The sequence below is a fragment of the Pseudomyrmex gracilis genome, unplaced genomic scaffold (assembly GCF_002006095.1).
Source record: "Pseudomyrmex gracilis isolate BER0280 unplaced genomic scaffold, ASM200609v1 scaffold_0, whole genome shotgun sequence".
Lineage (NCBI taxonomy): Eukaryota > Metazoa > Arthropoda > Insecta > Hymenoptera > Formicidae > Pseudomyrmex > Pseudomyrmex gracilis.
The window spans coordinates 1489686-1515541 of record NW_018020584.1 but is presented as its reverse complement, the minus strand read 5'-3'; the positions used below and the strand labels follow the sequence as shown (position 1 = coordinate 1515541).

At 41.7% G+C, this 25856-nt stretch overlaps 1 protein-coding gene across 1 annotated transcript in view; it reads right to left on the bottom strand.

Annotated features, from left to right (window-relative positions):
* Positions 1-25856, bottom strand: part of LOC109863881 — a 395995-nt gene that overhangs the window by 127797 nt on the left and 242342 nt on the right. Inside the window, exon 6 of the mRNA XM_020444540.1 lies at positions 15338-15475. Within this exon, the coding sequence (XP_020300129.1) occupies positions 15338-15475 (138 nt within the window). The remainder of the gene's footprint in view (positions 1-15337; positions 15476-25856) is intronic.

The window sequence follows — 25856 nt, the reverse complement described above, 5'->3', positions numbered from 1 at the left end:
AATTCTCGTCCGCGAATTATAAAACATCCACATTTGTTCTTCTTTCTTTTTTTTTTTTTACCGGCGAGCGCACGGCAACATGCGGGTGGTAAAGCAATAAAATTATAGAGCAGAGCCAAGCAAAACCGCGCGCGCGCGCGCGCGTGACGTTTCTAACAACTGTCTCTCTCGTCGTCCTTCTTCGTACTTTCTCTGTCCTTCCGCTCGACTACACTCCACGCTTCCGACTCGACACACGCTACATTTTATGCGCAACGTACCGACCTTCTGCTTTATTGCCGAGTAATTTCGGGAAGTAAGCCAACGCGGGAGCATTACGCGGCTTCCACGCTTCTGCTATTAATTCGCATTATCGCGGAAAAATTTTCTGCAAATAAACGTACCGGAATTCTTTTTGCGCTCATTTGCGGAGTGAAGTTTTCTTCGAAAGATTTGGAAAATATAGATCACATTAACCGCGTTGCGTAATAAAAAAAAAAAAAAAAAATAGTACACAAGACTGCCGCTGTACCGCTGAGCTCAAGAAAATCGCACGGAGCCGAGAAATGTATCGCTCTTCCTCTTTCTCTAACGATCAACTTCCGCGCTTCTTTGCGGAGACTTTTTTTTTTGTCCCGCGGAAGCGAAGTTCCCTCCGACAAGCGAGACGTACTATATTGCGTACCTATGGCAACTGAGTGAAAGACAGGAGAACGTGCTTTCACATGTGCACTTGTGTATATACGGGGGACAAGAGGAATAGTGGAGTAAGAAAGTACATCAAACTACAACCGCGAACTTCGGTGCGTCTTCTGCGCGAACAAGCCTTCGTCAGTCCTTGAATTTGCCTATCGATCACATCATTTACGAGGATCTCTCTCTTCCATCACTGAACTCGCTCTCTCTCTCTTTCTTTGTAGTGTGTTCTCTGCTCTACTACTTCCTCTTTTCTTCTGTGTCTTTACAAGCAGATAACTCCGGGAGGAAGAACATAAATCTTTGTCGCACAGAAATGGATTTATACGAAGAGAACGGAATCATGTATAATCAAATACAATACATTTTATTTAACGTCTCCCTCCCAAGTGATTCAGTTGCCGACTGTACAGATTCCGAAAAAAAAAAAAAAAAAAAAAAAACGATCAACTTTAGATTCCACGTTAAAGTCATCATTCGTCTCTGTTCTTTCGAACGCGAAAGCCACGGGAATGGATTTGCGTCTGCCATCGTGAATACGAATGGAACGTATCTCTCGTAGAAGCTCGAATGACAGAGAAGTTGACGAGGGATATGCGCCACGTCGAAGTGACGGATGAATACGTACATCGGGGACGAAAGAATACCCCCCCTCGAAAAGTTTTTCGACGTCGAAGGCGAACGTACTTTTTCCAAGGTAATAGCGGCCAAGAGTACAAAGAGATGTCGTACACTGTGTGTCACGTAACTTCGTGTACTCCGAGAAAACAGAACACGATAAAAGCGCGCGACCGTGTCTCAGGAGTCTTATCCTAAGCCAACACTATCAGTATGACGACAAACAATCCTCTTGCATAATATCGACTGAGAGATAAGTTACTTGTACGGTGTAAAAAAATTCGAGATAGAAAGAATACAAGAGGACGCGCGCCATTCGTACGAAAGACACGCACAATGTTCAAAAACTTCTTGATCGTAATTCGAATAAAAATTTTTTACAAACCTTCTGTTTTACTCATCTACGGACACGTAGATTTTTGTGATATCTTGTAAATAAACGGAAGAATGAAAATAGGATAATGTTTCATGTTCTAAGAGATCCAAGTTCTCTCGGAATATATAACGAGAAGAAAAGTGCGTTTACAGAAGTTATAGGACGTACATGCTAATTATGAAACGGAGAAAAAGGTATAATAATAAGAAACAATTTAAGGTGGAAAATGTACAGAGAAGTAAAAGTGAGAGAAAAGTTTCTCCTCGTGGTATTATATAAGCAACAGAAAAGAAGTTATGAGGATGAGACAGCGGGCGAGAAAATGTAAGAATTCAGTTTGCGTTCTGCATCATTTTTCCGAGTATCACGAAAATATATGAGTATATATTTATTAAACAAAGCCAGAGAGTAAAAAAAAATACAGCAAGATATTAAAACTATCATTGTTGAACAAATAAGAGCAATGGTTAACGGATCATTTGACGGATACGAATACAAAAATAGAAACTTTATTCTTAAAGTTCACATCTGAAATCTACCTCACAACTTTCAAATTTTCTGAGTTTCTTTTTATTAAGATAGTATGTAGGAATATTAGAGTATATTTCATTTTCTTAAAGTATCTTCAGATCCTTTTTTTATAGTTAATTACGAAGAGCTTAGGTAGATTTTTTAAACCTACATTTTGAATAAAAGCTCGAGAATAACTGCCAGCAATGTTTTTTTTGATTCGCACGTATCGTTACGATGATGATGATGATTTTTAACAAACGGAGACGATCCGTACTGTCTCCCGTAGTAAAGTAAATATATTTGTCAATAATTGTCGTGTAACTTGAGCGACGAGTAAACATATTTTCAAGTAGCTCGAGGAAGGGATTAAAGTCGAATAGATTCTTCGGAGGGAATTGTTTTAAAGTGATTCCTTACGAGAAACTCCGACGACGGCGCCCGAATAATTGGGCCGTAAGTAATTGAGTGAGTAATTGAATCACACACGAATCGCGCGAAATTGATTATAGCGGTGCGTTCTTCTCGTCGCGCGCTGTCTATGCAAATCTTCGTGACGTTTTCATTAACTCCGCCGTCCGCGTTCGCACGCGCGCAGCAACGGAACGGAAGACAAAGGAAGAAAAAAAGAAGAAGCGAGCGAACGTTCGCGCGCGCGCGCGCAAAAAAAGGTAAAGAAAAAGAAAGGTGCACGCTCGCGCAGAATAATTAAATGCGTTCTCCCGCGGAAATTCATATTTATACTTGAATCCATTATACGGAAGCGAAGACGCGCGAGAGAAGAGCTTCCTTTCTTCATTCCGCGAGGCTTTCGCCTTTCCCGTCGTCGCGAAATCACTATGCCGTATCTCCTTCCGTATCGTTTCTCTCTCTCTCTCTCTCTCTCTCCGACGTTCCTCCTCGACAAAGCGGAGCGAGGAAAATGCCGAGAGAGGATACGTCGTCGACTACTACCCGCGACTGCACTTTGAAATTAACTGTTACGCGCTTATACATACGTAATACACGACGGAATGTTTAAACCAACGAGACGGGATACAAAGGCGAAGCTCGGCGATGGGAGAGCGGCGCCCAGCTGCGAAATCGAAAATTCAAAACAGACGAAGAGCTATTTTACGAGTTAAACGCGACCGCAAATTCAATTTTCCCTCCGCGTCCAACGGGGGATAACATCGATCTTCGCGAAATTCTTTTTGATATCGAAATTATTTAATTAACTCGGTATCGCGCAATCGAAAAGTACCTCTACACTTCAGTCATCGGAATGCAAATGAATAAAAATGTTGATTGCATTATTCTAAGATTTGCATATTAATACGACAGATCAATACTGTTTTATTTTCTCTTTCTTTCTCTCTCTCTCTCTCTCTCTCTCTCTCTCTCTCACTCGTCTCTCATTCATTTAACATTTTATCATTCATTAAATACGAGTTCGATAAATGTTAATAATTTCAACCAAATTTACATCGATGAATATTATTTATATTTCCTGGTAACGTATATTACACACTACGATGATAAATGTATCTTCATTTCATCTCTCATTAATTTCAATTTCCACGAATCGCTAATGCGTTTTAAATGTCATAACTTATTCAACCTTCTCTGTATCGCCAATAGCAATGCAACGGACTATTTTTCTTCCGAGCGAAAACACGCAACCTTGAAATCGTTTATGCACGCGCGCAAAAGACATGGAAGAGAAATTAAAGTTAGAAACAATGGCGGTTCGCGTATACGAGGGAAGACATGTATGTGGCGTTACTCTCTGAGAAAACAAAGCGCAAAGCGTGCGTGGCGTACAAGATGAAAGGAGTGACTTCGTAGTCTCTTGTCTAACTGTTTGTCTCTCATTTGTATCTGTCGCGCGATTCGCAGGAGTAACTGTCGAAACTCCTCGCTTATTTTACACACGCGACGGACAGTCGAGTTTAAACGTTATATGATGCAACTGAAACAAAAAAATTTAATGTTTCAGTTTAAACGCGCGTTAACTACGTCGTAAACTTGACTTAAAACCTCCCTGCGTTTGACATCGTAGTTAAAAAAAAAAAAAAGAAGGAAAAACCCCAACGCGTTTTTATATTCACTTGTCTATAATTAAATTAGCTGTTTACTTTTCAAAGCTAAATAACTCTTAATCCTTTAAATCGCAGCGTCTGTGCGTATTCTCTCCGTGCGCTATAATAAATTAAAACAGCAAGCGCCTCTGTTGTGTCTGACAAAACAGAGGAACGTCACTCATAGGCGCGCGGTGTCTTTCTCTTTGAGTAATGAATAGCTACTTTAATTGCAGGCAACCGACACAGTTCGATTAATCTCTCTCTCTCTCTCTCTGTCTCGCAACATCTCTTCAATATAACGAGTTGGTAGCCGCGATATCGAGCATCATTTTGAGAACAATTTCTTAAGCTAACCGGCGGAGCGCCCGGCACTTTGTAGAGCTAAATATTCTTCCTCGGCGCTATTGGCTGCGATGAAACTTCGGAAGCATTGCGAGGATGATATCCGTCGCAGGGGTAAAAGCGACGTCTCGAGGTACCTCGAGGTGATTTTCGCGAAGCGACGGCGAAGCAAATTGCCGCTTCCTACGCCGGAAGGGAAAAGGAGAGCGTAATGTCACCTCTTCTTTTCATCGCTCCTCCGCTGCCTTTCCGTCGTTTTCTCCATCTGACGACGACGACGACGACGACGACGACGACGACGACGATGATGATGATGGTAGCGGCGCTCGTAACATCACCGACGTCGACATTACGAATCGCGATAATATTGACAAGGCGGGGCCGACCGCGATGTGCCGAATAAAGCAGTAGCAAGTGGAGAGAGAAACGCGCGGGCCCTTCCTTAGAAATTCGAGGCAATTATTTGCGACGACAGGCGGCGGATACGCGCAAGAGAAGAGTCTGTAATGGAGCCGCAGACTCCCGGGAAAGTATTTACGGTGCATTCTCGGTATGATATCCAAGAAGACACTATTGTCGTGAGAGAAGGGTAAAATAGAATATATCTCGGATCCTGCGCTAATTTATGACAAAGAGTTTTGGCGCGACGAAGCGAGCGATCTATTTTACTTGTCACTCTATATATATTCTTTTTAATTAATTGAATAAACATATAATTTAATACGTACATAGAGTACACATTATATCTGTAATGTTATAAAAAATTGTCAGTGCAAATGTTATGAAGCATATACGTCATATAAGTTGATTGCCGCAAAAAAACGATTGTCTAGAGATCAACAAGAAAAAGAATTCACAGTTGCTTACGTTTCGGCTACATTTTCGGCACATTCCCCGTCGCCGAGTTCACTGTCATAATGTATACTCTCTCTTCGTGATGCGGAACGCGTTGCGAATGCGGAAACGTCGGGGGCGCGTAACAGAAACTGCGGATGTCATGGAGAAACCCGGAACAGGAGATGGTCCGTGGTCGAATTTCATCCGTGGCGCGACCTCCCCCGCCGCGACCTGTCTCGATCAATTTACTTCTCGGCTGCATATCAATGCGGAATGGCGCATCCGTCATCAGCGAAATGGTGCGTCGAAATACGTAATTAGGTAGTGGGTATTCCCGCGCGGAACTCCCGCGCCGGCTGGCGCGCATCTATTACATCCCAGACAGCAACTTACTTTATCGTCTTGCGGCTAACGAGAACGGAAAGCATGGGAAATACACGTGTATTGTGAACGCAATGATGTCGTAAATACAACTTGAAGAGCGCTGAAAGGCAAACTCGTCGGTATAAAAGCTCTTATAAGTTATTTCTTTGGTACCGGTCTGTGAGCTAATTAGCGTAATTTTCGTTTTAGCGGTTTTTATTGTTATATCATAATAATTTTTTTTTTTTTTTTTTAAATCAGTTTTTACCTCGTTCTCTAGTTCATGAAAGAGCAGTTCGCGCCAACATTAAACTTCGGTAAGAGGAAACCTCGTGGAGGCGATGGTTTTCGTGATCCCGGCATTAGGCGCGCTCGCATAAAAATATATTCGCGAAACGAGCACGCGGCTACGAGTCGATTTCTCCCTGTAATACCCCCGGCGCACCGCGAATTACCTATCCCCGTCCGTTGCAAATTGCTATCCGGGCATTTTTATTCGGCCATTCTCGCAAGGTTTCAACGACGCGCACGTTCAGCCGCTCGCGGTCTAATTGGCAGAGAGGGGCCTATTTCACGAAAACGTTAAGTTTTTCGAAATTAACTTCCGTATTTATATTGGATATCGGTAAAATCTAAATAAAACAATAATTTTTCTCATACAAACAGCACGCGCAAACTTCCGTTTCATTTTAACACCGTCTAATTGTTTTGAACAAAACACACACGTTCGCGATCCTCCAGCCAACGAAATACGAAAACTTTCGTAAAATGGGCTAAAATATACGAATATTTCCTTCGTGAAGTGAACTTTCGTGTCGTAATACTTAATTCACCATTAAAAGCTTCCATAGTAATTACAAAGCGCTCGAGCGAAGCAACTTAAGATCAAGTATGAAGCGTGAATTAAGTAGATATTAAACTCGACGATAAATGAATAATTTCTGACCGGGCACCGAAGAGGAATATATAATTTGTTTCATCGATCGGTTGTCGCAAATTGCCCTATTACATCAAATCAATCTCACAAGGTGATCTCAGGATGCTAAACAATTTCTTAGTTTCACGTAACGCGCTAATGAATGAACTTAAGAAACTCTCGGCATAATTCCCGTATTTTCCTTATAACGCGCGCTCTCTCTTTAAGTTAATGGCAGCTTAATCCCGAGAGCGGAGCGCTTTGAGAGAAGCTTTTACATTCTTGTGTTAAATTTCTAACAAGATTTTTAAGTGTTCGGCATCCTTTTCGCGCGTAAACATTTGCGCTAAAGTGTAAGAAAGCGTTTTCTGAACATTTTCTCAACACACTTCACAAAATAACTTGAAAAGCTATTTAATACACACACAAAGAAATCGTGTCAATCCTTTACTCAAGCCATTGAAGATCGAGGGACTGTTTGTAATAAATTAATAAATAGAGCGCGAACACTCAAAATTCCGCTGTTACAAATATATATTTTTAGCCAAACGGTATACAACCGTGGAATATTCTCTTCGTGCGACTCAAAGATAAATATTCACAATTACAACAAACATTTCGACGAATACAAATGACGGTCTGATACATCGCGCGCTATTTCGCGAGTAGCTTTGCGACATCGAATGATTTATTCAGAGGGTGTGTTGCACGACAAGAAGTCGTTGCGAAGCGGGAAGCTACGCAAGAAATTTTAATTAATTACACGGGGAAATAAAACATCGCGATCGGAGCTTCATCCGGTAATCCTTACTTACCGATGATTAATTGCGTTTCGTTAGTCGAGCAAGAGCGAGTTCGGGATAACCGAAATCGAGATCCCGCGCGTGCATGTAAAGAACGTCGCGACGACGCTCCGTGTCGTTTACGAGAACAAAGAAGAAAGAAAAGTGGATGTATAGATACGCTTCTTCCGGGTGGAGGACACTTAATTTCAATACTCAGCCACTTTCGGAGCTCGCTAAAGCGGTCGTAATGGCAATTCGCGCGGCTTTGAACGCTGCCAGCTTGGCTGCCACTCGCTTTAGTTGCGATTATTAAAATGCACTACAACTCTCGTCCCTTCTCCCTCCCTCAGTCCCGCCCTCCCACCTCATCCTCCTTCAAATGTCTTCTCTTTTACTCAGTTGCAACCGGTTCTTTCCCTTTGGGAGGCGAGCTTCTCATCTTTTCCTTCTTCCGTGCTTCCGCTTCTTCTTCGGCGAGCCGACCGTTCCTTCGGCTATTTACTCTTTATGTCGCGAAGAACTCCACCTTGCCACTGGCTCTCTCTCTCTCTCTCTCTCTTTTCCTTCTAGGATTTTCCTAGTATCCTCCTTTCGTCTTGTACACCGGAGGACACTTTCAATTTAAGTTCGCCGTTGCTGAAGAGCGCAGAAGCTTTTCACAGACGCGCTCATGCCTGTCCCGTCTCGATCAAAGACGAGCGTTTCGACATTTGATTAACCCTCCGACAGGCGTGCACGTTTACAGAGTACACAGACGTTAAGCCTTGAACTCTTCTTTTTTTAAATCACTAAGAGAGTAAAAAAATTTTTACGATTTCTTAATAAGCCTTCTTTTTTATATTTCTAACTTAATAAGAGTCTTCAGTTTTTTTTTTTACCATAATAGAAAGTTTTAATATGTAATGTGTTTGTTTGTGTAAAGTATGAGAGAATTCGAAAACGTATTTTTAATTTCACTGATTGTCTCAATTGATAGAACAAAGTTCGTGTGATCTTGACGATATAAATAATAAATGTATTCCATTGAAAGGTATTCCATTGAGGTTATTCTATCAAAGATTATTCCGATAATCCGAGGTTCGGTGCGGTGATCAAAGCTGCATTCTGGTCCCTCTCTATCTATCTATCTATCTACCTCTCTCTCTCTCTTTCACGAAGATTTCGCGCGTGCACGCTGATGTTATTAAATTCGCGTTAGCTTTGGCCTGCAACTTTTGAAGACAGGAAGTCCGCACCACGGAACCGAATTTAATCTCCCGTTTTGCCTTTTATCGAAACGGAAGATTACATTTTTCGAGAATACCGAACAAACGCCCCTCAACGTAGTAAATATCTTTGTAACGTGACGAAACACACATTATCTCTTAGATCCCTGGAAATGAGAAGATATAAAATACAAATGAGATAAAATGCTCTTCGTTCACGGAAAAGATTTTCTAGAGGAGGATAACTCGTCTCCCAAATTGTCTTGCATAAATTCGGACGGATTCGCGTGTTTCGTGCGAGCCTACAAGTGTGTGTGTGTATTTATATATACGTGGGAATAAACGTGAGTGCGTGTCACGTCGTTGGCTGCGCGCGTGAACGACTAGCCGAGTCCGTTTGCATGTCTGGTGCGAAGCACGACGTGCAGGGCGAAATCGTATTACTAGTGCATTGTGGCAGCTGAATAGCCCGCATTAGACCCAACGAGGTTGTAGCAGGCCGGTTCCTCTGCTCTATATATATTTCCGTCTCTCTCTTTCTCAATTGTCACACTCGCTCTCGTCCCGCTTTCCGTCGCATTTGCAATCTCCCTTCATCCGCCCTCACTCTTCTCGCTTTCCGTGCTTCGTATCCTTCGTCATACGTTCGCTGGCTACGTCCTCTCGCGCGCTACGTCGTCCACGCTCTTTCGTTGCTTCGCTACGTTCCGCACCCTCGATCTTCGGAATTTACATCTTCCCGTTCCGAACGATGTTATTTGTGTGCCCGCGAGTGAATCGAGAACGGTCGCGTTTAGGTCTTTATAGATTTCGCTGTAAATTAGCACGGCCGGGCCATTGAAGGGATCCGGGAAGCGATACAACGTCGTTAACCGCAGTTGAGAGCGTGATCACACACTCGGGGCATAAACTCCCTCTCTCTTCTCGCTCGTTGTAGAAATTTCGAGAGTACGGTATACAGGTAGCGGTATGGTATACAGAGAACGGTTATATCGGATCCGGTGACGACCGTAATCCATTGGCGCTTTTACGTAAACTGTAATATTTACGCGCCTTTTGCGGACCCTGCTCGTCGGACCGATAACCGGTAATAGCTCCCCAAAATATCGAAAATACAATTTAAACGCCGTTAATAACGATTATCGTTAGCCAACGCCGTTCGTTAGAAAATCAATATCTCTCACACAACTCCGGGGGGAGTATTTATCGACCGCCGTACTTGCAGTGTACTCGATACACACGATCGTTACACCGCGCGCGCGCGCGATCTCGAGTGTGAAACGCGAATATTTCCTGCACAAGTGTCCGATCAAAAAAAACATTTTTCTTTACATAATTATTTATTGTCGTGACGTCACACAAAGTCGACTACTTTTTCGACAAACACAATACAGACGCGCGCTACGCGCACGTGTTGTTATGGTTTTTCTATTTTAAGGTGGTTGTGCCATTGAACACAACCTGTCAGTGACAGCTAGTATAAAAATCTTACATATCATATAATACGCATGATGTACATATGAGAGATGTCAGAAATAACGCATGAAAATCAAACTCGAAAAATAGAAAGAGAAAGAGTGGAAAAACAACACGTGATTAAAATTACGTGACTGTATTTTAGTCACGTGTTTTCAAAAACGTGACTAAATTAAAGTCACGTGACAAAGAAAAAGTATTAAAAAAAAGAATATTATATATATTATATATATGTACCGTAATTTGGTCACGTGATTCTATATACATATATAATATTATATACCGTAGTCACGTAAAAAAATTCTGTTTCCTGTTTTAAAATTAGTTTTTTAGAGGTTTTGTTTTTTAATCTCTCTGTTGACAATGTATGACGTTAGCTACAGAACAATAAGTAGATTTATTTTCCAATCAGCAGTCGCTTTTGACTTGGCAATGTAAGTGATATAATTACTTCTCATCACAAACAAGCTTCGTACCGAGAAAGAAAAGAAATAAAGAATCAGGAAAAATAATGTGTTGGGAAAAAGTCATTTTTCCATTTAGAACATCGCTGTTTATCAGACTCAGGTCAATTTAGCGTCGTTTGACACGTAAAATCAAGTTTCTCGCGAACGAGCTTTCCGCGTAGACGCGCGCGCGCGGTTCTCTAAGAGCATAAGACGTCGAGTCCGAGTGCGCTGATCGAAAGATTGGATAAGGAATCCATAAGCTCCGACGTAATCTCAGCGTGTTTGAAAGCGTATTGGAATCTCAGAGGACTACGACGAAGTGAATTCCCTCCAACGGAGGATGAAAAGCGACGACGACGACGACGACGACGAGGAGTGAAGGAGGAGAGATAGCGGAGGTGAGAAAGGATAAGGGCGGATGAAGAAATCCGAGGACGAGTTTCCTACAGACTGATCTGTTTCGATATCTTCACGACTACTGGCGCCGCGACGGACCGCGGACTGTGGATTTCTGCAATTGCACCGACGAATCTCGATCGATGTTATTTAGAAACTGCCGACGTACCTATCGGTCGCCGATGCTAGGTCATACACCGTCACTGTGATTATCAATGTATGGCATCAGAAGCAAAAAAAAGACAATGATATTCAATTTCGTTCTAATTCTTCCTAAACAAAAAAAAAACAATGTATTTATGTAATAAGTAAATAGTTTTTCCTATATTAGAAAAATCGGCGACGCGATTAACGTAAAAACGTTAAGTAAAATAATACTTTACAAAAGATTTTAGCTCAAATTTTTAAATATTAAACACCAAAACTTTAATTTCGTCGTCTATAACAAGTAATGAGCTGTATAAAATTAAGGCTTAATCATGTGCGCATATTGAGGAAGATTAAGTATTAAACGCATACGTGACATTACACTAATGTAACAATTGAACCAGACATTGCGCACATAAAACCTTAATCAGTATACATCACAGATGTAACGAAATAACGACAGTTTCAACGCAAGTTCGGACACGCGACATGTTGTGTGTCTCACTTTACTGATTTGAGCCAATTTTTCATGTCAAAGATACATCTTTGATCATTGTAATAAGTTTTAAAACAGCGTATGACTCACGTGTTTTTACTAAACTCGCAAATGAAATATGCAGCGTTTGTTGATAACGATTCAAATTATGTTCGATTCGTTTACGATCGAGTCTGTATAATTGACTTTCCCATCTCAAAGATTGGAGTTTTGTGCAATTACGTAGAAAAAACACGCAGCAGCGTTCGGAAAATATCAATTTAGAGAAATTAACGTCAACGAGGGAAATAGAGAAAGAGAGAGAAAGATAAAAAAAAGAGAGAAATGGAGCTTTATAATGAGCAAAGTCCGCGATCTACATCAGAAGCCATTAAAAGCACCACGAGCAAAGACGACAAATATCAAGGAAAAAAATTCCGGAAGCCGTACACACGGTTAATGATAACTCAGATATTTCTCTCGTTCCTTACGCTCATTAAAATTAAAGAAAACAGGAAAAGTGCGGCCAAGTTTATTTTTAAACGCGTGGAAAAATTTCTAAAGTCCATGTTAAAAATTAATAGCGCGCGTTTACGTCTGTACACACTGTGTTATATGTATTAATTTAATACACATAAACATATGTGAACTAATTGAATAAAACTAACTTACACGTTGATAGTTTCTAAATAAAGAAATTAACCCGATCACAAGTCAAATGAGTAATCAGATTCAGCGTAAAATATCGGTACGGCAATCGATTGATGAGCAGAAAACATGTATCCGTAGAATCTACGGAATCACGAATGCCACCGGTGTCTCGAAGTAAACTGCATCACGTCCGACTGCGATTGCGCTCTTCCCTTCTTACGATCCAGTTCACGGGTGTTGTTTCAGAAACAACGGAGCTATCGCGAACTATCCGACCGTTCAGCTCGTTCTATCCGTTTCCGCGGCTCGCAGTCAGTGTGTATCAAATTGCTCCCGCACAAAAAACCAACTTTCTTCGCAAACTTCGATATGCCTTTTCTATTGTTCCTTCTTCGGGAATAATATAATTAATTGATGTATAAAGTAAAAAAAAAAAAAAAAACACGCGAAAGTGATTCTTAGTTTGCACAAATTGTATAGCATGTAATGCATTTTCGAACGGATGTGGATCTATCGAGATAAATCGCGACCGTTATTGTTATTACTATAAAATCTTATTTTTAAAACACACTAAAGCACACACGGAAAGCGCGATTCGTTCGCTATTATCTACAGTAAAATGTATCAAGTGCATATTCAAAATACATTTGATTTGATATAACAAACCGAATATATAATATTGGCAAATATTTAACAATATAGAATATAGCATCTAAATTCGATATTTATGCAATACATTTCTATCGTAAAATATCGAATTCGGTTTGTGTTGTTGCATGTATATTAATAAAATTTAATCTGCGTTTAACGCGTACATTTAGATTTTCTAGTGTTATTTATACAGATCTATAACGCAATGTTTACTGCGTGTCGCGTCAGTTTGCATAAACGATATTTGAGGGGCATCTAGTCTTAAGCCGAACGATATAATGCACCTATGTAAATATCGGCTCGTCGCCGTTGAGATTTATTCATAGACGAGCCGCGTATACTCGTGTGACCTTCCGCGTCGGAAGCTCTGCGGCCTCCGCATCGTCGCATCGCGTCTCGCATCGGTACATCCACCCGCCGCGAAATTGTTCTAACGAACTTACACTCACGCGAAAGTTATATCCAACTCGTATACACGCACACACCTCACCGAGAGAGCCGCGTCGACCGCGCTCGTTTAGAGTTTGGCGGCAAAATCCGGCGCCGACTTCCTCGCGCGTTTCGCCCGTCGCAAACCAAGCTCGATAAATCTACCAGGCACATACGGGGGGGGACCAAAGAGTAATGGGGAAGACGAAGCGGACTTTCCACATGCTGCAAAATATAGAGAACAAGGGCCGTTGTAAAGCGAGATGAAAAGCGCTCGAATTACGCTCGGATTTGTTTCGTAAGCTTTGCCTAAAACCAGATTTTAATTTGAAATCGAAACACGAATCCGCGTAACGTTAAACTCAATCTTTTGTTTTCAAAATTTTCGAGTATGAAAATCAATCTGAGTTTTCGTTTAGAAGTAAATCCTGTGTGTAAAATTTTAATCTATAAAAGCTCACAAAAGATTTGTTCGAGAATTATTGCTGATGCAAACTTTTTAAATGTAGCAGGTACGTTGTTCCAAAAATTCCAAAATGTCCCGAAAAATCCGAATTGTTCGAGAACAATGCGTACAATTTGAAAGTCAGGTAAGAAGCTGACATGCTTGGTAACATAGCGAGGATAAGACGTGGCTTGTGGGAACGCGATGCAGACGTTGCGGGAACGCGCGTGTGGTCGTTTGGCTTGCGTCTCGTGACCACGTCCATCTTTGGCTCGCAAAATCCGTCGAGAGACAAGCCGAGCGACATCAATCAACTGACTCACAATAACGAGATCTCTCGCATCTCTTGCGTCAAAATCAGAACGCTTAATTACATCGACATTCTTTGTGTGTGTGTGTGAGTGCAATTAATAATTAAGTAGGTACACAATTTGCGAAAAATAACACACACGATAAACTCGTATAAAAACACGTTTCAAAGTTGACATTTTTAATTATCGCTTTTGACGCGAGCTTAGTCGGTGATGTTTGTGAAAATTACATGAATATGTACGATGATATAAAAAACGACCACTGAGAGAGAGAGAGAGAGAGGCGTGAATCGCAATATCTTGCTTGCCGAGAAAGATCGCTTAGAATATAACATCAACGTCGAAATCTGTAACACAGTTTGCCGAGTAAACAACGTCGGGTAATTTCTGCTGATTGCAGAGCATTAGAAAATGGAATGACTATTAGTTTCACTGTACGCGTGCCATACAGCGCGGAGAAATCGTTTGATTCGCACTTTACATGTATCGTGTCAACGGCTATCTTCACCCGAGAGAGAGAGAGAGAAGCGGGAATGCAATAACTGAAATTACTGCTGTACCCGGCGGCTGATTCTGATTGTCCCTCAATATTTCCCTAAGAAACAATGCGCGCGCGTTGCACTTGTGCACGACTGTCCTGACGGTGGTGGTCCCTTATACTTGTCGGAAACAATAGGCATTATGTGCCGCGGCACACGCGGCGACAACGGCATCCCTTCCCCGACTTGTTCGAACTAGTTATAACCGCTGTTCCTACGTGCCGCTGACGAGGAGAGCAACAATTACGTTAATGCATTGTCCCGTGTTCCGCCGCTTAACAACTCGGCGCCCCATCGACGTTTTGCACTCTCGCAGATTGAATTAAATCGAATTACGGGAAGGCGCGCGTTAAAATCATTGTCACGCGGATTGCATTGTCGCAAGTTATTCTATGATTCATCTCGTCTTGCCCTAAGTCGGATTAAGCGCCGCAGCGATTTCAGCGACGTCGCGTTAAAGCGCAGAACCGAAATTTTGTCGCGGATTGAAAATGTAGACGAAAATAGAAGACTTTGTTAGTGTTCTTTATTCTTACGCGACTTTATATTTTTTTATATGTCCAAAAATCTGGTTTTGATATTGCTAATTAAATTTCCGATAAAGGCAAGAAGAGTTCTTCAGTTCTTTTCACGCGCGATACAATTATCTAATTGATCTGAATGACTTTAGCTACTCACCGGTGTCGTTGTCTCCTGGAACCCCGAGACTGTCGCTATTGTCATTGATGAAGGCCTCCGCCGTTGATGTAAAGGTTTGAGGTGATAGAGTGAGGTCCGGCCCGCTCTCACTATCAAACAATTCTAAGTTTCCGTTTCCTGAAACACACGAAATTAAAATATTTGAAAACGTTAGACACGCGCCGTGTTTCGCATTTTAAAATAAAAATTGTTATAAATATAAAAAATTAAATAGCACACGATCGATTAAGTATATTTTGTAAGTGACTAAAACGCTCATTGTCGACGTTGATTCGACGTCTCGATGTTAGCTGATTGACAGGTGAATGGCGATAACAAGATTCTTTGCGCGCACAATAAAGTGCTTTGTGTCACAAAAATAATCTCTATAAGCTATATGTACACACAAAAATATTACGCTTTTTATACAGAGTGTTCGGCAGTGACCGAGAACGAGGTCATTCTGCACGCAAAACCAAGTCGAAAATATACGAGGATATTTGTTTCCGCAAGACCCCGTTTTCAAGAAAATTGACTTTGAAAGTTCTTCGCGTGCACTTGACTAAATTTCGACTTTGTAGAATTCTCAATGAAGAAGGTTTCTACCTGGTGAGAGAATATATATACATATTATTCGCAATTCTTATACATTTTTTGACGACTTACTTAGCCTAAACAATTCTACTCTTTTTCAAAATCTTCAACACTAGCAGGTGCTGAGAGAAACAGAGAGAAAAAAAATTTCAAAGTAACAAAAAATAATTCTTCAGAATGTGTATCCGACTTCAAACTATCCGCTGTCTGCATTCTCACTCCATTATCAACACGCGATAAAATTACCTTCTACGAACTAAACGAGAATTTCTCAACTGCACAGGAGTAACGTGGCTTGCATATCTTTCGCATATCTCGCCACTACACAGCAACAACGTTGGAGCGCACTTGAAAGATCTCGCAAACAGTGGAGATCTCTCGAGACTCCGGATGGTTTCAGCGATACGACGAGAACGGCTGCACACCGAACTTTGTGCATTTTAGGATACCCCGCCAACCTCACTTACATTAAGTGCATCCAACCCCCGTTTCGTAGTTAACGATATTCCGGTCAAACCAATATTCCATCGCGTAAGATGACTCACCGTTGGATTAAATTATTGTGTATTGTCACTTAGATTTATCAACTAACAATTTCTACGAACAAGCTATAACAAGTTTTCTAAATCTTCTTATCGACATAGTCAAAATATAAGTTTCATTGTTTTTTAATTCAAAATTCATACATATTATATATTTCCTTCGGACTATGTAAGAACTAAAACAAAGAAAAACGACCTCTGGAAACACTAAGACTTTTTATGAAACCCCAAGGTTCAAGAAAAAAATGTGGGTTTGCCGAACCGCGAAGCAACGCGAGGCACTCGGAGCGATCAGCACCTTCGGAAGTGTCGCCGACGCGAAGCAACACGTCGCGAGGAACTTCGTCCGAGCAATCAAATTCAATGTTTTATTTTCAACCTCTTCCTATTCTACGAGAAATCGAGAACTCGAGAACTGACTCGAAGGATGAAGACTTTACGACTTATGATTCGAAAAGCGCGTTTGGCGCGTGACGACGCAAGAGTAGCATGGCATCTCGCATGACATCTTCCTCTCTCGGCGCGTCCGTTTTGAACTCGTGAAACGACATGGCGACATTACGACATACTCGAAGCGCCGCAACGACGAATGGCCCCGGCAGCCGTAAATATTTGACGACAATTTGATCTGTGCGAGTCGGGACTTAAATCTCTCGAGGGGGTAAGAACGAAAGCGGCTTACGGAAGCTCCGTCTCGTCCATAGCTCTCGATCCTTCCTCTCATCATCATCGGGCTTACACATCTCGGGACTCGCGGAAAATATATCGCAAATACCGATACACAATGCGGACGTTGATCCGCTCGAGTAATATTGTCGGAGGCAACTAATATGTCTTAATAAGCTTCAATAATAACGCGAAATCGCATTCTCTCGGATCGTCTATGTTGCAGCAATTCGATCGTGACGTTTGCCGTCTCGATATATAGATCTCGTCTCGATAAATGATAGCATTGTCAACAAATATTGTTTTCTACCATAATCAACAGAACTTGTACATCGCGATAAATATTTTTTTTTTTATACGTATATCTACATTTATAAAACGAATCTCACACCTCTTTCAAGTAAATGCGCAAAACAAAATTACAAGATCAACATATTCTGTATATTAAAATGAACACGACCGAAGAATATTACGCTTCAAGAGATAATTGCTAAACATAATCGGGTCAATAACGCAATATACCTACCATTTGTCCCGTAATGTGATTTATTCCAAATCCATTTCGACTTCCACGAGAATTAACTACAACTCGGGTGAGAAACAAGCAGACATGCCGATATACTACTGTGTTTGGACGCGAATGCGCGCGGCGTCGTCATTTCTCCTCCCTAGTTCTCAACTTATGTCGTTAAAGTGCGCAACCAGCTGCACTGCGTGAACGGCTGGGCCGCGAGGTTCGATGGGAAGGACAGAGAGAGACACGGGACGCGAGAGGAGAAAGCGCATTAACATACTTGCAATATGCATGCGACGTGGTGCACTCGTCCGATTCGACGTAGCAGCGCGTGCGGCGGCTTACACAGGAATATTCGCGTTAATTCAAAGCGATGGTATGCGCCCGCCGCGGATTAATATATTCCAGATTATCCGTTTGTGTTTGCGTTAATGCTCGCGCCGTTGGGTTAGTTAAATAAATATGTAAATATAAGCAGCGCGTACGCGCGCGCGCGCGCGCACGCGTGGCTATACACTGGACGTTACAACACCGATGCGCTCCGAGATGACAAAGTAGGTTGATTGCCATCGGGATCGTAACAAATACACGAGAAATATGAGATATTGATGTATAAATCAAACGCGCGTTGAAAGTCTTGTTTGATGCGAGATATTATTTATCGACATTCGAGAAATTTCTCAAAAAAGAGCAAGTTTTTCTTTTTAAACTACGCTTCCAGAAAAATCAGCTTGTTTTTTTTTCAGGAGAATTTTGAAGAATAATTTCTAATGTTCTATGAGAGAAATCGCGATCCGTAGAACAAATAGATACTGCACACCCGGCACTACAGTATTCTACGGAACAGAATAGAAACAGCTGCGCGCAACTTGTAAGCTCGAACAAAATTTTTGTTCCCTTTCTTTACACGTATTAATCATCGTAGCAATACATTTATCTTCGAAGAAAACGAAGTATTATACGGCGGCCTTTTGCGCCGTAATAAAGGAAAGATTACGCGGCGCGCGTAATGGAAAATGGCGGTTGCACACAAGGTCTTTCGGAAGAAAAAGGTAAAGAAAAAGAAGAAAAATGCAATTTTCTTATCGCCGTTATCAACACGTTTATTAGCGATGCGTATTATAAATAAACGCTTTCTACGTAGCGCGATAATGAGCGCTTATAAAAAAACAAATCTTATATTCAAGTTATAGATACGTGTAACGGCAGAGAAAGGTGTTAGAGACAATTATATCGTAACAACACAATTTTCCTGTAATAGATAACGTTTCATAAAATACCAAAATAACAAAGGAAAATTTATTTAACCGACGTTAAACGACGTCGGCCTGAGAGCCTTTTGCGCGGCGCGCGAAAAAGCGACGACGGAACGAGAAGAGGAAGCTCGTACGACGTTGATCGCTGCCGGCGCGAGAAAAGAACGGAAGAGAGACACCGGAAGAGCGCGGAGGGTGGAAACCCGGGGTGGCGCAACCAGGTTTATTCACGGCGCGCGCGAACGAACTCGACGAGAGAAGCCCAGATATTAATTTTCTCGATGTATATGGATGAGTCCTGACTAGGCCAACTTTACGGGGGTTGCATGAGGGGAAGAACGAACGAAGGGAAAATGCTGTCGGGTAGAAGGAAGCGGCGATGATGGTGGACGTACCTGCGTGGGGAAGAAAGAGGGACGGGAGATGATGTGGCTGTGCGCCACCACCGCCACCATGAGGTGTTCGTTCGGAACAGCGAAGGGTGGCTAAATTGCTATCGATCTTCCAGCCACGCAAATATCGTTTACCTTGCAGCACCTATCCTTTTGCAACCCCCACCGTTCCCCTCGAGTCTACCTCCTGGCCTCCGCGCCTCGCTGCCGACGCATTACGCGAATGTACGTTATCAGTTTGATGGAGATCCCGGCTTTTCGTATCACCGATTCTGATAGCTTGATCGGTCGATCGGTTAATCCCCGCGTTCTCGTGTACCTCCCGACGTATCGAAATTCGAACATTCAAGTCGGATGTTTTCATCGTTCAAGTTTCGGAGTCAAAGATCCCGCAAAAAATCAATAAACATAAAAACACACAATGTCAGACAATTGTTTAAAGTCAAATGATACGTGTAAAAATTTGTTTAAAAATTAAAAATTAAAGGAGACAATTTAAGAATTGCTTGAAAATAATGACAAAAACGATTTTTTTTTAACGCAAAATTAAAGAATCTTTACAATTCGATTTTATTATCTGTGTGCTGTTGCGTCAGAACAATACTAATTGCGAAATAATTCTGCTCGAAAGCAAATCAAACAGGTATACAATGAACTTGCAGTAATGCATTTGTCCGACGATCGCTCGGGTTTTGACCACCACAACTCCGGGTAGAATTTCATTAAAAGCATCATATTTCAGCGTTCGGTAAATAAAGCCGTCGCCGCTTATTTTACAGTAGGATGTAGGACGTAAACGCGCAAGTTTATCGCGCCGATAACCCAAGATAACGCATTACGCGGCTGAATGCAAATTCGCGCGCTTGAGAGGTTCTTGCAAATTTTATTTCGACATGAAAGGGAACCGAAAAAGAGAGGAATGCGTTTAATTATAAGCGACACCGGCTTCTCTCGCGTTTATTCGCGTTTATTCTCGTAATTACTCGTCGCGCCAATTCCCGGCGTATTTGCGCGAACTGGTGGAATTCGACGTAATCATCGATTCGATCGCAGATCCGGAAATAATTAATGAAAACTCGGCATTCGGCAGATCCGTAGCAAATTAAGGGACGCGTTCTTCTGATCGATCGAACGCAAAAGATTATGAAGAAATGGGGAGAACTTGATTGTTGTAAAAGCAATCATCGAGATCAATACTTACGCGCGATGTATCACTTGTGAATATCTACAATAAAAACAAAAACTATCGCAAAAGTTCGCATAATTATATAATTTTTGCGTCAGAATTGTTACGTACGTGTTTGTCCGCACGAATGAACATTTCGAAAAACTTTCTATGTACAGTTCGCGCCAACTCCGTTTTGCATAGAAACAATTATATCGCGCTCAACACGCGTTGCATATTCGTTTCCGAACGAGCTCTCGAGTCCAACGCTCGTCACAACGAGCTCTCTCTTCGGAATTTAATTAAACACCGAGGAACACCGAACGCACGGAAGCGCGTTATCGCGCTGTATCAACAGCACTCTCGCACGCCAAGTTTAGAGCCCGTTTTATCAACACGCTCGCGCGCGTGTTTTCCCGCTCGCGTCGTTCTCGCGCGCGATCTCCGACGTTCAACGCGAAAAGCCACCCTCGGTGCGAATTGGCGCGTACCGCGAATCGTCGCAGAAAGCGGCGTATAGCCGAGGATATGCAAATTGTATTAAGTCTCCCGCGATTCCTCTGCGCGTCGCCGCCACTGGCGGTCGTATCTTCTGTATCACAGTCGCCCGAGAGTGGTATTACGAAACTTAAGCCGTAGCGCACAAGTGTCGCGTTACGAGTCCGACCCCGGCATCCTCTGCCGCCTTTGTGCGCCGTAAGCCGGGGCCATTATCTCGGCCGTATCCCCGGTGTCTCTCTCTCTCTCTCCCTCCCTCTCTCTCTCTCTCTCTCTCTCTCTCTTTCTCTCTCTTTCTGCAACTTAAACTTAGAACCCGTTTTCCCCCGCAGACCTTACTGTAGCAACCACGATGTGGCAAAATCTCCAAGGAATCCTTCTTGACGTCGATTCTCTGCGCTCTTTGTCTTTGCGATGCTACGTTTCCGTTGAAAGTAAGCATGTTCGCTGCTTAAATTAACTCTCCTATGAAAAAGCGACCACTATAAAAATAAAACATGTTAGATTTATAACAAACTTTATTAGCTATTACTCAGGTAAGTATATGATTAATATTAGTTAATAATTTATCATATAAAATTTACTGCAAGTGATACACTTGCAATAGTAATTTCTTCAACTCGATTATATCACAGAATTTTGAATTCAAGACAATTCCGATTCGCCTTCACTCTCACAAAGATGAGTTAATCATCACAGACACACACACGCCAGTAATCACATTTGCGCGGTTCAATAATAATACCGTTATAATTAACGCGTCGCAATTAAGGCGGTGTCTAGAATCACGACGACAATCGAGCCGTGATTGTCGATTAAACATTTTCGCATCGATGCAACGGCACAATTTCCGATGCTGCGCATCGCCGGTCTCTCCTTCAAATTTCACTCTCTTCCTTGCAAAGAAAAGCTCGTTAGTTACCGCCGAAAATGTATTTTAATGGTCTGCGACACCTACGCGCCAACAGGATTCACGAAGCGAAAATTTTCGAGCTCGAGCGACTGTGAAACTTGTTCAGATTCAGGATGAACGTCGAACACGTCTCGAAATGAATGATATTATATTTCTCTCCGACATGAATGCCGATAGTCATCGGTCAACTTTTCCATTTCGTTTTGCCACAAAACTGCGCTGATATTTTTGAAACCCACATAACTACACGTGCACAAACATTTACGATTTAAAAAAGTTTTAATTGGTTTTAAATTTCTTAGCTTCGAAAAGTCAATATTTTCTAAAGATATTTAATAGCAATGACAATTATTATAAGTAATCTTTTTGAAACAGTTACGAAAGTTGCGCGAAAGTTTGTTTACAAATAACACAACCGTAATAAAAACGCGATTCGTGCAAAATATTCATTACTTTATTAACCGGCGACTCTCCAGGCGACATCAGAATTGCACTTTCCAAAGAGTCGCACCTTTATATCGATTCGATATATATGAAAGCGCCAAATGGCGGATATCGGTGTCGATCGCTAACAAGGACTACATATAATAACATTTTTCGCACCCCGAGGAGCGCAAATGGCATTTCGGTAATTAAACGCACACGGCAATCGTTGATGAAGCAATTTTATCGCGCGACCCGCATTTCTCTCGCGATGCAACGACACAGGAGAAACGGTAAAAGTGGGAGAAGAGGGAGGAAAAGCGAGAGAGAGAGAGAGAGAGAGAGAGAGAGAGAGAGAAACAGGAGAGATCGGGAAAACGAGTGGCCGTGCAACGAGATGATAGAGCTTCCACCAAACCAGCAAATTGGGAAGTAAATCGTGCGGGATACGCTGCAGTACGCGCGCACACGTGCAGATGAATGAAACACGTACGTATACGTGCGCGCGCGTGTGCGTGCGCGTCTCTGTGTGTTTGCGCAAAAGAGAGATAGAGAGAAGAACCGTAACGAACTTGGCACAATAAGAATTGCAAGTAACGCGCGCTCGCCGGTATTATTTCGGTAGCGAAGTCAATTTGCAATCAGCGGTGCAACCGTTTTCCCCTCGTTCCGCTTACCTTCCGAGGAAAGAAGAGTACAGTACCCTGTATTTACCATAATACGATAAGAGGCGAAGGGTATCGTACATTTAAATGAGTCTGGATTTTCTTTCCCTGCGCTCGTCCTCTTTTTCTGTGTCTTGCTCTTCCCGGTGCGCGCGCGATTCCTTCTCCTATATTAAAAAAGGCATTTGGACCGAGAAGTGCGCGTTTGGAGTCGAATATATCGCACCTATTGTTGCCTCTTTTCCGCGTTGCCGATTGGTTGGTTGGTTGATCGAGTCGAATCGAATCGGTAAGATCGAGAGAGTAAATNCAGAGTTCCGGAGATTTAAGTTTTTTAAAATCGGCCGCTGCGGCCCTGCATTTCGGCGGTTTCGGGCTAAGTCTCCGGGCCAACTTCAGCTTCATGAAACACAACACGTGAAAAAAGCGTGACTGTAATTTATATCATATATATATAACATTAAATAATACATATTATACATTATAATTTATTATATATTTATAATATTATACTTTATATTGTATTATATGTATTATATATGTACATACTACAGTAATGTCACTGACCTCGGCCGCGCGGCCTTGGCGGGGTCACTGACCTCGGCCTGCGCGGCCTTGGCGGGGTCACTGACCTCGGCCGCGCGGCCTTGGCGGGGAGGGGTCACTGACCTCAGTCGCGTGACTGCGGTGGAGTCACTGACCTCGGTCGCGCGACTGCGGTGGAGTCACTGACCTCGACCGCGCGACTGCGGCGATGTTACTGACTTCGGTCACGTGATTACGGTATATATATATATATACATATATGCGTATGTGTGTATTATATATATAGATATATAGAATATTACATATAATATATATAATATTCTCTTTTTTACCCTTTTCCTTGTCATGTGACTTTAGTCACGTGTTGTTTTTCCACTTCTCTCTCTCACTATTTTTTGAGTTTGATTTTCATGCGTTATTTCTGACATTTCTCATATGTGTATTGTATATGGTTTATAAGACGTATATACTATCTGTCATCGCGGTGACAGGTTGTGTTCACTGACAACACGTTAAATAAAAATAACAATAGCGTGCGCGTAGCGCGCGCCTGTGTTGTTTTCTTAAACAGTTGCCAGCCGCGCAAAGTCCACGTAGAATCTGAAGGAAAGTGGATTTTTCTACTCTCTAAAATTGCTCGCGAATGTGTTCATTCAAAGACGACTAATGAGAGCTTTAGCGACGCAATTTTGCATCATCTTTTTTTTCGTCAATGTGCAAGTGAAGAAAATTAAAAATCTCGAAAGACGACGTCAAGTGCAACGAGAACGAAGTCAACCGTAAACTTTGAGATAAACGATAACATACATACGAATAGCAAAGAAAAAAAAGTCATAAGAGACACACGAAAGAAACAAGAAAAATATTTTCCTCACGCTCTTTTATCTCAGCCGGACCTCGAAGAGAAATTAAGCGGAACTTATATCTTTTGAAGTGGATCAGTACACACGTTAAGCCACGTCGGGATGTTTACTAGTGGATCTCTTTCGAGAGCGAAAGAAGTTTCGTTAAAAATTCCATCTGTCAACCTTGCCCGCCCGCAGCTCGCTCGGAGGCATCCGCCTCAAGTAGCTCGTTCTTTTTTTTTTTTTTTTTTTGACGAACTTTCTCCATCATTTTCTGCCTGACTCGAGCAGCACACAGAAATCACTTATTTATTTTAAAGAACGTTTGACCACGAAACTGTTTTTTACGCTGGGAAAAAGATTAAAGAGTTGACCTAGATAGTTTTATTTTCAAAGTGTTTTTACATTCCGCCGTAGTAAAAAGATTATTGCTGTATCATAAAATTCAGAATATATGTAATTTTTAAAAAATAGATTTTATGCGCGCGCGCTAAAGTTTGTTTAAGCTCACGTGTGTGTCTGTGTGTATGTGTCCTCTGTCAACTATATAAAAAATTATAATTTATTTTTTGTTTTCAGACAAAAAGAGAAGTGTCTTTTTTATTAACACCACTCTAGAATATCATGCCTTAGCGCAAAAAGATGAGAATAAAAATACAAAAAATACAGAAAAAAAGTATTAAAAAAAAAAAAAAAAAAAAAAAAAGAAGAAGCGAGTGGAGACAGAATATTGGCATAGAAAGAGATTAATATTGAATTAAATAACGGATTAATTTAATACTTTTTCACCTCGTGTTTTATTTCTCTCGGTTTTCCTATTCCCGAACGTTTCAACGTGTAAAGCGAAAGCCGTAACAAAAGAACTTAAGTGCGATGTAACGAAATGCCTCCGTAGAATAGATCGCGGATATAGAAAACGCAGCTTAGAAATGGCCGCATGCATGCCAAATGTAAGTGAAGTATCATAAACGAGCCCATTTAACGAGGTAAGATATAAGAGTTGAAGGGGATATAAAGAGTCGCGGGAAACGGGGAATAAGTGACCGAATTTGAAGATATTTGAATTCTCAAACGCCGCTCCATATCGCTTCTCCAGCCCTTTACACCGAGGTCTCTCTCTCTCTCTCTCTCTCTCTTTCTCTCAATCGAGATAACTTTGCCATTTGCCTAAAGAGCTTCGTGGTATGAATGCTCCGATCGCGTAAAATGTAAGTACGCACGTACTCTGCGTCCGCGCCTGGAGAAATGGATCTTGATTCTAGTCCGCACATTTAAATGAGATCAAATCTCGAAGACTTATGGGAGACCATTCATGTGAAATTCACCAAATCAATTTCAAGGATCTGTATAATAACAATAATCGTTATTTTATTCCGACAATGCGCGAAGTAGCAGATATATTCTATTATGTCTTCTAGTAAATTACACGCTAAAGACTTCGGTAACTTTATACTGCATGGCGCGCGGGTTTACATAGGACAATGTCAAATTGGCGAGCAA